The 12,947-nt window shown below is 35.9% G+C and overlaps 1 protein-coding gene across 1 annotated transcript; it reads left to right on the forward strand.

Annotated features, from left to right (window-relative positions):
- Positions 1 to 1,300: 1,300 nt before the first annotated feature.
- Positions 1,301 to 12,245, forward strand: LOC125864284 (general transcription and DNA repair factor IIH subunit TFB1-1). Its single transcript, XM_049544195.1, has 20 exons — positions 1,301 to 1,672; positions 3,103 to 3,181; positions 3,271 to 3,332; positions 3,511 to 3,574; positions 4,458 to 4,581; positions 4,803 to 4,878; positions 5,038 to 5,130; positions 5,540 to 5,584; positions 8,203 to 8,259; positions 8,673 to 8,828; positions 9,000 to 9,065; positions 9,207 to 9,330; positions 9,690 to 9,746; positions 9,844 to 9,971; positions 10,062 to 10,253; positions 10,344 to 10,457; positions 10,576 to 10,653; positions 10,965 to 11,012; positions 11,784 to 11,852; positions 12,046 to 12,245. The coding sequence occupies exons 1-20, from the start codon at positions 1,592 to 1,594 to the stop codon at positions 12,130 to 12,132; spliced, it is 1,800 nt and encodes a 599-aa protein (XP_049400152.1). The 5' UTR covers positions 1,301 to 1,591; the 3' UTR covers positions 12,133 to 12,245.
- Positions 12,246 to 12,947: the final 702 nt, after the last annotated feature.

The following is a 12,947-nucleotide window of genomic DNA, read 5'->3' on the forward strand; positions in this document are numbered from 1 at the left end:
GCGGTTGACGATATATAGTGATGACTGATGATGGTAATTGTTTGTACTTATTGGTGATTGTGATAGTTGATGATGATAACTGTAAGACAGACGACAATGAATGAGAGTTATGAGGATTGTGGGTGAGAACGATGGTTGTGAGATGCCCACACATTTACTTGAGCAAGCGCATCTATGTTACCTCCGTCTTATGAATGTGGCATTCTCAACTTAGTTAGCACTTTGTTTTGTAGAATAATGTTGAACTAATTATTACTCCGTATAATTATATTTCAAGGTTTGGCTACACGTTTTTACAACATAATATCCTAGACGCAAATCTTAATTCCTCCCCTCCAAATACGATATGCAACATTCTCGTAAATTTTCTCATATTTTTGGATTATGAACACAAGATACTTGTAGCTTCATCTTTTGGGTATTTCTACTGTCTTGTTTTTTATTTAAGCCTTCGCATCATATGTTATTATACTTACCTTCCATTCGAGATACTCTTTTTAGTCTTACTTAACTTGTAACCTTCATATTTTTTAGGGTCATTATTCAAACTTATAGACTGTCGTTAACTTCACCATGCATCTCATCCATCAATACTATGTTTGTAAATGTGATTTACAAATCATAATGTTTTTATGAGAAAAATTCAATCAATATACAATTAGCTAACTTACCTCACAAAAATATAGTTAAAAAAGTTACATTACAAATCTTTTACCCAAAATACAGTTCAATATACAATATTATACATCCAATATACAAAATATTACAAAACTTTCGTATGTATTTTTTTACAAAAATATTAACCAACTAGATATACAATACATTACACCCATATAAAACTAGGCAAGTTTCAACTATATACAATAAAGAAATTAGTTTACAATAAATATAACCATGTTTTATTTATATAAAAAACAACCAAAAGTCAAATGAAGTATACACCAAAAGTAATAGAAAGTATACACTGATTATACAATATTGCAATACCTATACATGAAATATTACTGAATATACATTATGATATACTCCAAATGACTTAACTATATGTGAAGTACACATTGACTATTCAATCTCGAAATTACCTCTAATCATTCCTAAATTTTAGATATGAAATTCTCTCGATATTTCAAAATATTTTAATATATAATTCGCTCGAAACGATTTACGTTTGTGGTACGTTAATTTACATAAACAACTCATTTGGTATAATCATGTAATAATCTTATTTATTTATTTTTCATTTTATCTTTTATGTATTATTTACTTTTTTTTTATAATTTAACTTTTGAGCAATTTTATTGAGGAATCACTCTCCTCTATATAGACAAGCAAAATGCATACACAGATACTGATTGATCTCTTCTAAACCTCATCCATCGGAACCCTAGATCTTCCCCGTCCATAAATCACTGTATCTCAATCCCATTTACAAGCTCTATATTTGCTCTAGCTTTGGGGAAAAAATGGTGTCATTGCTGAATTCGAAGTATTGGAGTAGATAGATCCTCAATAGAAGAATCCGTAATACCCAATTTTTAAAATTTTTTTGTTGATGTATTAGTGAAAATATTTGATTTTTTGAACACCCATTATGGCCGATGGTAAGTTGGTTAAGCGTGCCAAGTACAAAACTTCAGTCAAGGTTCCTGGCGTCCCTGGCGTTTTGAAATTGGTATTTTCCTTTCCACCTCATTTGATTATTGGCATGCTACGTTATGATTGAGATGTATGATTGTTTCATATGCCCAAATTTGAAGAAAAAAATAGCAATAACAATGTAACAAACCTAGTGTAGTCTAGGTTTGGGGAGGGTAGAGTGTAGCTTGAGCCTGTTTGAAAAAAAAAAAAACAATAACAATAACATTGATTATTAGTTTAGGCGAGCACAAGCTGGCCTGGACATTATGTTTATTAAAAAAAAAGACCCGAATTGATATAGAGGATTCATATGACTGACACAAACTGTTCTGGGATTGAGACATAGTTGATTGATTGAACAAATAACAAAACATTAATGCAACTGATATGCCGAGCTGGTAGGAAGAGGTGGAAAAAGAGAACATCAACTGGTCTGTTAATTGATTGTAAACAAGTTTAGGTAATGAGTACTTAGTGCTGGTGGGAGGTAGCAGGTACCCATTTAATTAGCTGAGGTGAACGAACTGGTTTGCCACAATGGTTCTAAAGGAAAATAGAGCCAAACTGATATAGAGGATTCATATGACTGACATCAGCTGGTTTGGGCTTGAGACATAGTTGATTAATTGAACAAATAACAATAACAGTGTTGCAAGTGATATGCTGAGCTCGTAGGAAGAGGTGGAAAAAGAGAGAACATCAAATGGTCTGTTTATTGACTGGTAAACAAATTTAAGTGGCAAAAGGTGGAGGATTTGTGGCTTAGGTCGCAGGTTCAAGCCCCACACCATGCAAAGCAAAGTCCGGTATTTAAGTGGAGAAGGGTAGAGGTGCGGGCCCATTATCCACCGAGTTTAGAAGGCTGTGATTGGTCCAAAGGGCGGGTCACAGACGGATTTCTCGGTTATCAAAAAAAAAAAAAAAGAAGTATGTGAGATAAGCGAGTCTTTTAGCAAAAGAGTATCTATTTGTTCTACCCAGCAGAAGACTACTGCTTAAAACAGATGGTGTCTCTCATTTTATGTATTAACATAATCTCCTTTACTAGTTCACAAATGGAGTAGAATGGATATTAAACATTCATATAGTTGACCTCCATCACTACCAGTGTGCACTGAGGCATTATTGTTATTTTTGTTTGCATTAACGAAATGCAGTTTCGACAATAACAACTGTCCACATCCAATCTTAAGGATGGGGGTATGCATCACCAATGGATCAAAAGTGGGAAAGGGAACTGTTGGGCAACTGGTTAGGGGTTTTTTTTTTCGGGGGGGGGGGATTAATCTGAAAAAAGAAGCAACACAATTTCTGATCGGGTTATGGATTCAACAATAAAGATTCCTCTTTAAGATGGTATGAACTATGAATTTCAGATTCTGTATGATCTGTATGGTAGATTCTACTACAGTTGTTATGCAACCAACTGTTGATTTTCTAATTTGTCTTTTTAATTGTGTGTAGACCAAGGAACGGTTTTATTTTATGCCGAATGACCCAACATTAACGACAAAGCTTAATGTGGAGTTCAAGTTGATTAAAGGTGCTTTTGTCTGTCCTTTTTCCCTTCACGATACTTAGCTTCTCTCTCCCGCCGTTCTCACTCTGACTCTCTCTCCTCTCTTTTTTCAGGCCACAAGTCTTCCAAGGAGTGTTCAAGTAAGCAGGCTCTACTTAATCTTACACAAGCTCAGGTTCGGGTTTATGTTTGGAAAAGCATTCTACTTGTGAGCCCTTTATTATGAGAGTGACCGTTTTCTTTCTATGTCTGGTCAAGTCTAGAAACAGTAGACTGATTCCAGTGCTGGTGAAGTCTACAAACTGCTAACTTATCTGAGTACTGCAACTAAATCCATTTTCTACTATTTTCAGGGTGGAAATTATCTTTTTGAATTTGATAGCTTCCCTGACCGTGACCAGTGTCGGGACTTTGTTGGTTAGTCTTTATGACATTCATTGACTCATCCATCAGTTTCATCACCCAGCTACAAGTGGACCATTCTGCTTCAAATATGTGAAAACTTGAAATATACTGGACTTCATTACATTTACGTGTCTCATTGTTGATTCCTTCTTGTGGTGTGTGATCAAATCCGTTTGCCCTTTGTTTTCATGTATTAGCTGTATGGGGTTGTACTTGAATATTCTGAATTGTTAGTCAATAATAACAAACGATCAAACATGTTGACATTCGTGTAAGTAAGACCTTTGAGTTTGTTTTTACCTATTTTACCGATGGCCTTCACTTTTGGACCCAGAAATATTGAATTGGAGCTCAATGAAGTCATTGGTCGTTTAGTAGATATTTGCTTAAAGGAGGAGGCAAGGCAATATATTAAATGGTATGGAAGGGCTGAGACCAGCCTTCTGGTGGTATTGAGTAACACTTTCCTCCATGCTTCTCTTGCTCCTGTGTGCAAGTGTGGAATTGGCTTGGTGCTGAACTTGAGCATTTTGAGCAGGGCAGAATATAAGATATTGCTGCCTAAATGCTCCATTCCATGTGTATATAATTGACATTAATTATTTCAAGTACAGTTTGATTTTTCGGAAATTTTAACGAGTTAAGACTTTGTTTTCTGTCTAATGATTCTTTTTTGCCCAACTGGCATTGCTGTCTATAGGTTAAGATAACAAAATCAGAGAATAGCCTCTTAAAAGGTTTAATGTTTTTTTTTTCACTCTTTTATATTACTAGTTCAACACCAGCTAGCTCGTTAAAGTGTATGCAGTTACTATATGATTACCCTGCACTGGACATTCCAAGTTGATATTTTAAAATTGTGGTTTTGCTTACAAATCTGTTTTCCCTTGAACAGCCTCAGCAATTGCAGCTTGTGGGGAAATAGGGAAAGCTACTTCCGAAAAACCTGCTGTTCCACATGATGAGCAACTTAGTGCAACAGAAATGGGGCGTCGGATTAAGTTACTGCAGGAGAACAGGTGAATGGAACTTTTTTCTGGTTCAATTTTGCAGGCAGGGGGCCTTTTCTAAATCTCTTTTTGTTATGCTAACTAGTGTTGTAAATGTGTCTTGTAAATGTTATGGTTTTACTTGAAATCTGCAGTTATTGTTGCAAATTTTCTTTCCAAAATTGGCATTTCATCTTCTCCTTTTTATTTCTCGTCTTGTTTATATCTCTAAAAAGTGTAAGTGGTTGCAGTGAGTTGCAGAAACTCCACAGGCAATTGGTCATTGGAGGTATTCTATCAGAGGCTGAATTTTGGGCTGCTAGGAAGGTTAGTAGGTAGAAAAACCTTTAAATAGATTATTTTTCATAAACATAGTAAATCACTGTGTTCGCTAAAAGTTTTGAGCTATACCTGGAATCCTTCCTAAGCAGTTGGTGGCTGCTTTCTGTAGACATAACAGTATTTTATCTTGTCAATGTATTACAGAAGCAGTTGGAACAGAGTGAAAATAAGAAGCCAAACCAGCGGGTAGCTTTAAAAAATGACATGTGGAGTGTAAAACCATTATCTGATGGCCAGGTAAGAGGGAGATCTTCTCTCTGTGGTCTGTTTGTCACCATACTTGCATGTATACATGACTTACATTTTTTCTGATAGGGTGCTGCATTTACTTCTCCAAGAAATGTCTAAGCAATAGTGATTTTCTCAAATTCTAATCAGATTCTATTTCTCTTAATTCTGAAGGTGCTTAGTATTGTGATAAACTTGTCTCCTCTTTGTATTGAGTAATGGAATTACCACTTTAGATGTACGGATAAACTTGTGGCTCCTTTTACAAATAAATTACTAGAAGCAGATGAAAATGCAAATATTTTGGCTTTAAACCACCTTGTATTGGAAACAATGTGGTCTGCAGTCTCGTCTCTCCCTCTCCCCTTCCAATTGCTGACCTGGGCTTGACTATCTGTTGTTTTCATTGTTGTTTCAGACGAACAGAGTTACATTTAACTTGACTCCAGAGGTTATTCATCAGGTAACATTTTTTGTTTTATGAAGTGGTTAAATTGAGTCTAATGAAACAGTATGAAGCATAAATTTAGCTCAAACAAGGTCACTATAAGTTGTTCTTGTTAACAGTAGAGATGATGTAGGTCAAGGATGGATGCTTCCTTGTTTTAGTCATTATGAAAAATGGCTAGTAGGTTTGATTAAAGGAGATTTAATGGTGAAAAAATAAGGGAACTATCGAGCTAGAAGCCTCAGTCAGGAGCATCAATATAGCAAGAAAAAAGTTGTTGTATACTGAGCTGGGTGCTGCAACCGGTATTTGACTACTGTGAGTGGAGGTAGGATTGGGATTATGGAAAGTGAGATAGCAAGAAAAAAGTTGTTGTATACTGAGCTGGGTGCTGCAAACTGTATGTTACTACTGAAAGTTGAAGTAGGATTGGGATTATGGAAAGTGAGGTTTGGTTTTGGTTTAATTTTTGAAGAAATTATTCTAGGAATGTGTTTGAGCAAGGAAGGCAACAATTGTGTGGTAGGATTTGCTTGGATTATGCTGTTTCGAAACAGAAATGGTTAAATTAGATTACTTTTTGGAAACAAAATTAGATCATGATGTGTGACCTAGTGGTCAATGAAGTGGTTGTGAACGATGAGGTCTCAGGTTCAGTTCTCAGCAGAGACCAAAACACTAGGTGATTCTTCCATCTGTCCTAACCTTGGTGAACAGAGTTACCTGGTTGGAGATGGTAGGTATCCCGTGGAATTAGTCGAGGTGCGAGAAAGTTGGCCCGGACACCACAGTCATAAAAAAAAAAATAGAATTAGATCATCTCACACTTTCTAGAAACAAAAATATTTATGAGGGAGATAGGTGTTTTGATTCTTTTTGGTAAACCCTCGATACTTTTGATGTAATTACTGCAAGAGTTCACCAATGGTGTACTTCTATGTTTATAATACCAGTTAACTTTCTCAAAAAAAAAAAGAAACAAAAATATTTAGCTTCAGAAATAATCAAGAAATGCTTCGAAGCTCATTTCGAAACCAATCCTTCAAAAAACTAAACCAAAGCCAAATCCAACATGTTAAGTTGCTTTTTTGTTCTTAGACCAAAATAAATGTTTCACAAAAGAACTGGTACAGTTTTTTAACCAACTAAGTTTGGTTTCTGCATTTATAAAAGTTTTCCAAAAACATTTGGGAACCGAGTACCATTTCAGATGCAATTGAATTGTTGATTTGAAGTGGTAAACTTGCATAGAATAAAAATGAATAGGTAAAAGAGAACTTCTGGGCATCAGCTGTTGGGGTTAGAATTGTATTGGACGATTCAGGTGTAATCACAATTGCTAAAGTTGTCTACTGATGGGATTTTCAAAGCATTACTGTAGATAGAGTTTCTCTAACTTGTTTTGCAATCCGAACAGGATTACAAAACCATTGAGGAGCTAGCTTTCTAGGCTGTTCCTCGATTCTTATTATTGAAATCCATAACTTGACCACAAGAAGAAGGGAAAGAATCTGAGGTTCCAAAATTTTATGTAAAGCACAGAAATCTGGAAAACTATGAAGACAACACATCAACTTAAAACTTTGAGTAAATGCTTTGACCCAGATAATTAGAGAAAGAAACTTAAATAATACACTAAGTCAGTTTCCAGGGTTTGCACGTAGAAGTTGAGGAAGCTCTAAGGTTTTTAAATTTTTTTTTTTTTTATGACACAGGAAACCCGCAGTCGCTACCCTTTGGGTGCGCACAGGGTAAAACTCCCGCTCCTATGCACTAGCTCACAAACCACATAGGAGAGTTAACCCACACTAGGCAAGCCCAGCGCGACGAGCTCGACCCAGAAGGCAAACCCCTTGCTTTCACTGGCAAGGGGTTTCGTACTTGAGACCTCCAACATGGAAGTCCCAAGCCCAAACCACTGGGCCACCCCAAAGGGTAAAGCTCTAAGAATTTGGCGTTTGGTCTAGTGGTAAGATCACACACATGATGTGTTTATCGTGAGGTACACGTCATGAGTTCGAACACTGGTATTAAGTGGAGAAGGTAGAGGGTCAGACCCATTACCCGCTGGGTTTCAAACCGTGCTACTGGTCCTTGCAGATTTCTCTGTTATCGAAAAAATATTTTCTGAAATTTACATCAGAAATGTACTATGCTTTTACCTACAAAACTTAATTAATAATCTTCTTTTATTTAGCGCTAAAATTATTTGAATCATTTTTACCGCTAGTGCGATATTTGCAGCTCTTTCTGATCTACAGAGCCCACTACCCCCACAACTTATTGGATCTAGGATGTAGTTGGACTCTTTGCTCTTTTTTTAATAGTCAGACTCTCGTTCAGTAATCAAAATCTAACACACAGGAGAGTTGGATGAAAAAAAAACTTCATATTTGGGTCTTTTTATGCCTCACTCTCGTCTGTAAGTTGTTGGATTTCTAATTCTTCTAGTTCTGATGTTCTTCGCTCAGTTCTTTAAAGTATTATACTAGGCTAGTGTATGAAATTAAACGACAAAAGTGACAATTGAGCTTTTTCAAGGTTCTGTATATTGTAATGAAGAAGTATTGGTAGCTGTATATGTAACATTGCTTTGTTTGTAAATCTCGTCTAATTGGTGAATCCTGTTTCAGATATTTGCAGAGAAACCAGCTGTCCGCCAAGCATATTTGAAGTTTGTTCCTGGCAAGGTAAAAATATAGTCAGCAAGCAGTATATACATTTTCTTGGATTTCAATCCGTTTATCTTGTGAGCTTTTTATGCACAAAAGCATGCTGAGATAGATATGCATGCTTAACTTGTCACCAAAATCGGACTAATTTAAGAACATTGAAGCATCTTTCATTGAAGCTTTAGGTAAACCCTTTCCAATTACAATTGAATATAGGAGTGGTACAGGCCTTTGCTCCCTTAGTGTAATTCATCTTCAGGTTTCCATCTTAATTGCTTTACTAAGTGGTAACAATCTCCCAAAATCACCTATTACAGCAATGATGTTATGTGAGAATTAATTATGCTACAGTTTTATCTTCAAATCAAACTTTTGAATTCTGGATCTTTATAGTTGCATGTTACATCTCTTGCTTCTGTTCTCTATCTCAGATGTCAGAAAAAGAATTCTGGACTAAATATTCAAGAGCTGAATACCTCCACAGTACAAAAAACATTGTTGCAGCTGCTGCAGAGGCTGCTGAAGATGAGGAGCTTGCAGTTTTCTTGAAGCAAGATGATATGTTAGTATCTGAAGCTCGGAGGAAGGTATTCCACCAGATATTTACTATTTCATTGTTTTCTAACAAATTCCATCCTAAAAGAACTTCCACTGAGTATTCTTGTTTCCCTCTTCTCTCTCTCTCTCTATGTCTTCCCTTGAGAGGGGTTGAATGGAGAAGAACTTCCAGAAGTCTTTACATTTTATATTCTTTTCAGATCAGAAGAGTGGATCCAACTCTGGACATGGAAGCAGATGAAGGTGATGATTATATGCATCTCCCGGTACATCAGCGAAGCTTTATTCTGCAATGCAATTTAATCATTTATTTTCGATAGGACCTACTGTTCTTGTATATTCTTTGATCTAACCCCTTAAAAGAGAATTGGAGCTAACCTATCTTTCATATGTCATGGTAAAAATAGGATCATGGGCTACCTCAGGGTGAAACTAAGGAGATTCTAGAACCACAGTATGAACCATTCAAAAGGTCTTTCTCGCAATACCTCAATCAGCATGCAGCAGTGGTTCTTCGAGGAAGACTTATAGGTAAGCTTCTCTTAACAAGCTCTATCAATAGCACCATTCCACTGTAACTGAGTAAGTTCCTTTAAATTTCTTTCTCATCTGAGACAAATTGTGAAGCAGACTGAAGTTGTCTCTATGACGGCACCTTTGTGCAAAATGATAATGATTTTGTATGTACACTACTGATTCTTTGTTATGCATTATTAATGTGTCTTCTATGTGGATGTCCTTGATGTCTATTGCTTAGGGTTGGGAGAGGGAGACGGGTTAGGAGAACCTTTCATGATGTATTAGTGGTTCTGGCTGCCTTTGTTTGAGTTGGTTTTGTTTCATATTTGACTTGATATTTGTCCTTCTTATTGTCTCATCAATCTGGGAAGATGTTGAGCTGGGTGATACAAGATCTGTTGCTGAAGCATTCACCAGGACATATCAGGGTAAAATGCATTTACTACTCATACAGTTGTCCATTTATCTCATTCTGGTTCCAAGCCCGGAAAAAGCTTATACAACTCATTGCATTTGGTGGAGCAGCTGAACAAGCTACTGAAGTGTCTGATGAGAATGCATATAGAGAACGCGTAAAAAAAGTTTCTCGAGTAGCTGAGATTGAGGATCTTCAGGGACCTCGAGACCCACCAGTTGCATTGCTAAGTATCAAGGTGTGGCGTTCATCAATTCTGTTGTTGTTCTGCTCACATCAACCATGATTTTCATTAGATTATCTAATATATAATTGTTTCCTAAATCAGGATCCCCGAGACTACTTTGATTCTCAGCAAGCAAATGCAGTAAAGGCTTTGGGAGATGCTGAAACAGGGATAAGACAGTTGAAATTTAGTGTGAGCAAAGAAGAAGCCTTTTGCTCCTTGAAGGACTCCATCTCTGAGATAAATTCTCAAGGATTGATTGAACCAATAATTAGTCCCGAAGTAGCTCTCAAGGTATTTTTACTTTTTTTTGAAGTTAGGATATTGTCATCCAATGATATCATATTATAATGGAGAAGTTGAACTATATATCATTGATTACAGGTTTTCAATGGGCTAAGTCAGAATATCTCAAGTACAAAATATCATCTGGGAAAGAATCCCCATGAGAGTGTGTTAGATCAGTTGCCTAGTGCAACGAAAAATGAGCTATTACTTGTGAGTTGTTTTACAGGGTGATTTTGTTTATTCTGAATCTAAAATCTTTGTCCAGACTTTATTACAGCTCTTAAATTCTGTTAACCATGACAAATGATAATTTTCATTGTACTTCTAGCATTGGACATCAATTCAGGAATTATTGAAGCACTTCTGGTCATCTTATCCAATAACGACAAAATATTTCTACGCCAAGGTAATATTTGAATATCAATGTTGTATTAGGCCTTAGAAAAGGGTAAAAATTGTATTAGGCTACTTCTTTTGTCACCAGCAAAATTATGTTGTATGGTCCGAAAGAAAGATTTAGTGTTTAGGCAGTTTTACTTATTTTAATTGTCTGGTATTTTCAAAATTTGGGTGCACCTTATGTATTAACTATGCATGCTATCTGAATTTAATTTGATCTTGTGATAACATGACATATTTGTAAATTTTTCATTGTTTTTTCCTTCTTATATTGAATCAATAATCCCTTAAGTGTTTCTAATCCTCATCATTTGATAGGTGACTAGGTTAAAGGATGCAATGTCTCAGATATATCCCAAGTTGCAGGTATTGATCTTTTGGAAATGGATAAATATGCACTTGTGGACCTTTTTTCCCCTTTTACAGTTTCATTGCAGATTCTTTTTGTTTTTCCTTTTTTTCCTTTTTGTATTTTTGAAATGTATAATGCACCAAACAAAGCATGGCCTGTGTTGGAAATTTGTTATGAGGCTTTTTTCGATTCCATCTTGGGTACAAATTTCTGAATAATGTGGAGCAGAAGATAAACCAACAGTGGTATTTAGACTAGCTTGGTTTGGTATAGATACAATGTTTAGGTGATTTGGGAAACAAAATAGTTCATGATAGAACAATGTCATTTGTAACAATAAGAAAACATCAACAGTTTGGAGATTTTAGTTAAACACTCCATAAATCTTTGAATATGACTTTTTTTTCTGTTGAAGTTCTCAGGAAACCATTTCATCAAGATACTAATGATCTCTCGTTACTTTTTTATTTTGAGAGAAGATTGATGTAGTAATAATAGGAAAATTTTGAATTACGAAGAACAAATCAAGTTGGGGTCTAAGGGTGAACAATGAAGTAAAATAATAAAAGACATCGGAAACCAAACCAGGTGCTTGCTGGTCGGCAATTTTTGGTGGTAGGGCTGATGCAGGGGAAATCAAATTGCTTCCCTGCCCAGCCACCCTTTGTGTGCAGTGTGATAATGTTTATTTCTTGCTATCTTTAATCATATTAGACTTGAAGATAGACTTGAGGAGTTTTTTCTTGTGTGATGTTAAGTTCTGATATTTTCAGTTGATGTTCCAGGAGATCAAGGAATCTGTGCAATCAGATGTCAGACACCAAGTTTCCCTTCTTGTACAGCCAATGCTTCAGGTTAACTTCTGACTTCACGACACTAATAGTAGAGTTCGAGAATGCTCTAGCAGCGGGAAAGTTACATGAATATTCATGGTCCTGCTTAATTCTCAAACCATGTTACTCAGACATTTTATGTTCTCTAAAGTTCTTACTGTTGGAGTTGTTCTATTAATTTTGAATCTCATGGAAACATACGTTTTTTCCGCAGGCTTTGGATGCTGCCTTTGCCCATTACGACGCAGATATACAGAAGAGATCTGCCAAAAGTGGTGAGAGACCAAATGGATTTGTTTAGGCAATCTTAAAGCCCTTTATTTTTCTGGGGGTTACCATACACATATGTACATCTAACAAAATTTTGTTTGATTGTGTTATTACCATATTTTATATCTTGACAGTTTCTATTGTGTAACTGCCTGAGGAAATTGTACATCTAATGGAACTTTATTGAGTTATTCTAAAACAATGTTTCTTTCTCCCTTTTTCTTTGTTGGCTGGCTGATCTATTGAAATTTTGTTAAGAATGACATTAGAATTTATTTATTTTTCTAAAATTCATGGGAAGAGGAAGAAGTAGATAGAAGAATTCTTTTTCATCTGCTCTTCTTGAAGTGAGCGAATTATATATAGAGATCCATAGGGATTATAGTTTAACTGGTTGAAACGTACTGTTCATAACGGTGATATTGTAGGTTTGAACCCTACTATGCCTACCGCTCCCTTCTTCTCACTTGATACGAGGCATTCAAAGTACCCCCTACTCTGCAGATCTGTCAATGTAGAACCACATTGTTGTTGTTGCCTTTTGACTGCACCTCCTGTGCGTATCACTCACCTACGCTTTGGCAACTTGTCCCCTTCAGTCAATTAACTTAGCCCTTGTGATTTACGCCATCTATAACATAGCCGGTTTAGTCAGTATTGACGAATTTTAGATAGGTTATTGTTAATCACAAACACTTACATGTTTTTTGTAGATATACATATATATTCTTTGATGAATTTTTGGGTTATTTATATATCAACTACAATAGATAAAACAATTATAAAGCACTCCAAGAAATCAAACTTGAAAACCTATAACTCACTTACCTAGCAAGTCCAAATTAA

The sequence above is a fragment of the Solanum stenotomum genome, chromosome 5 (genome assembly GCF_019186545.1).
Source record: "Solanum stenotomum isolate F172 chromosome 5, ASM1918654v1, whole genome shotgun sequence".
NCBI lineage: Eukaryota > Viridiplantae > Streptophyta > Magnoliopsida > Solanales > Solanaceae > Solanum > Solanum stenotomum.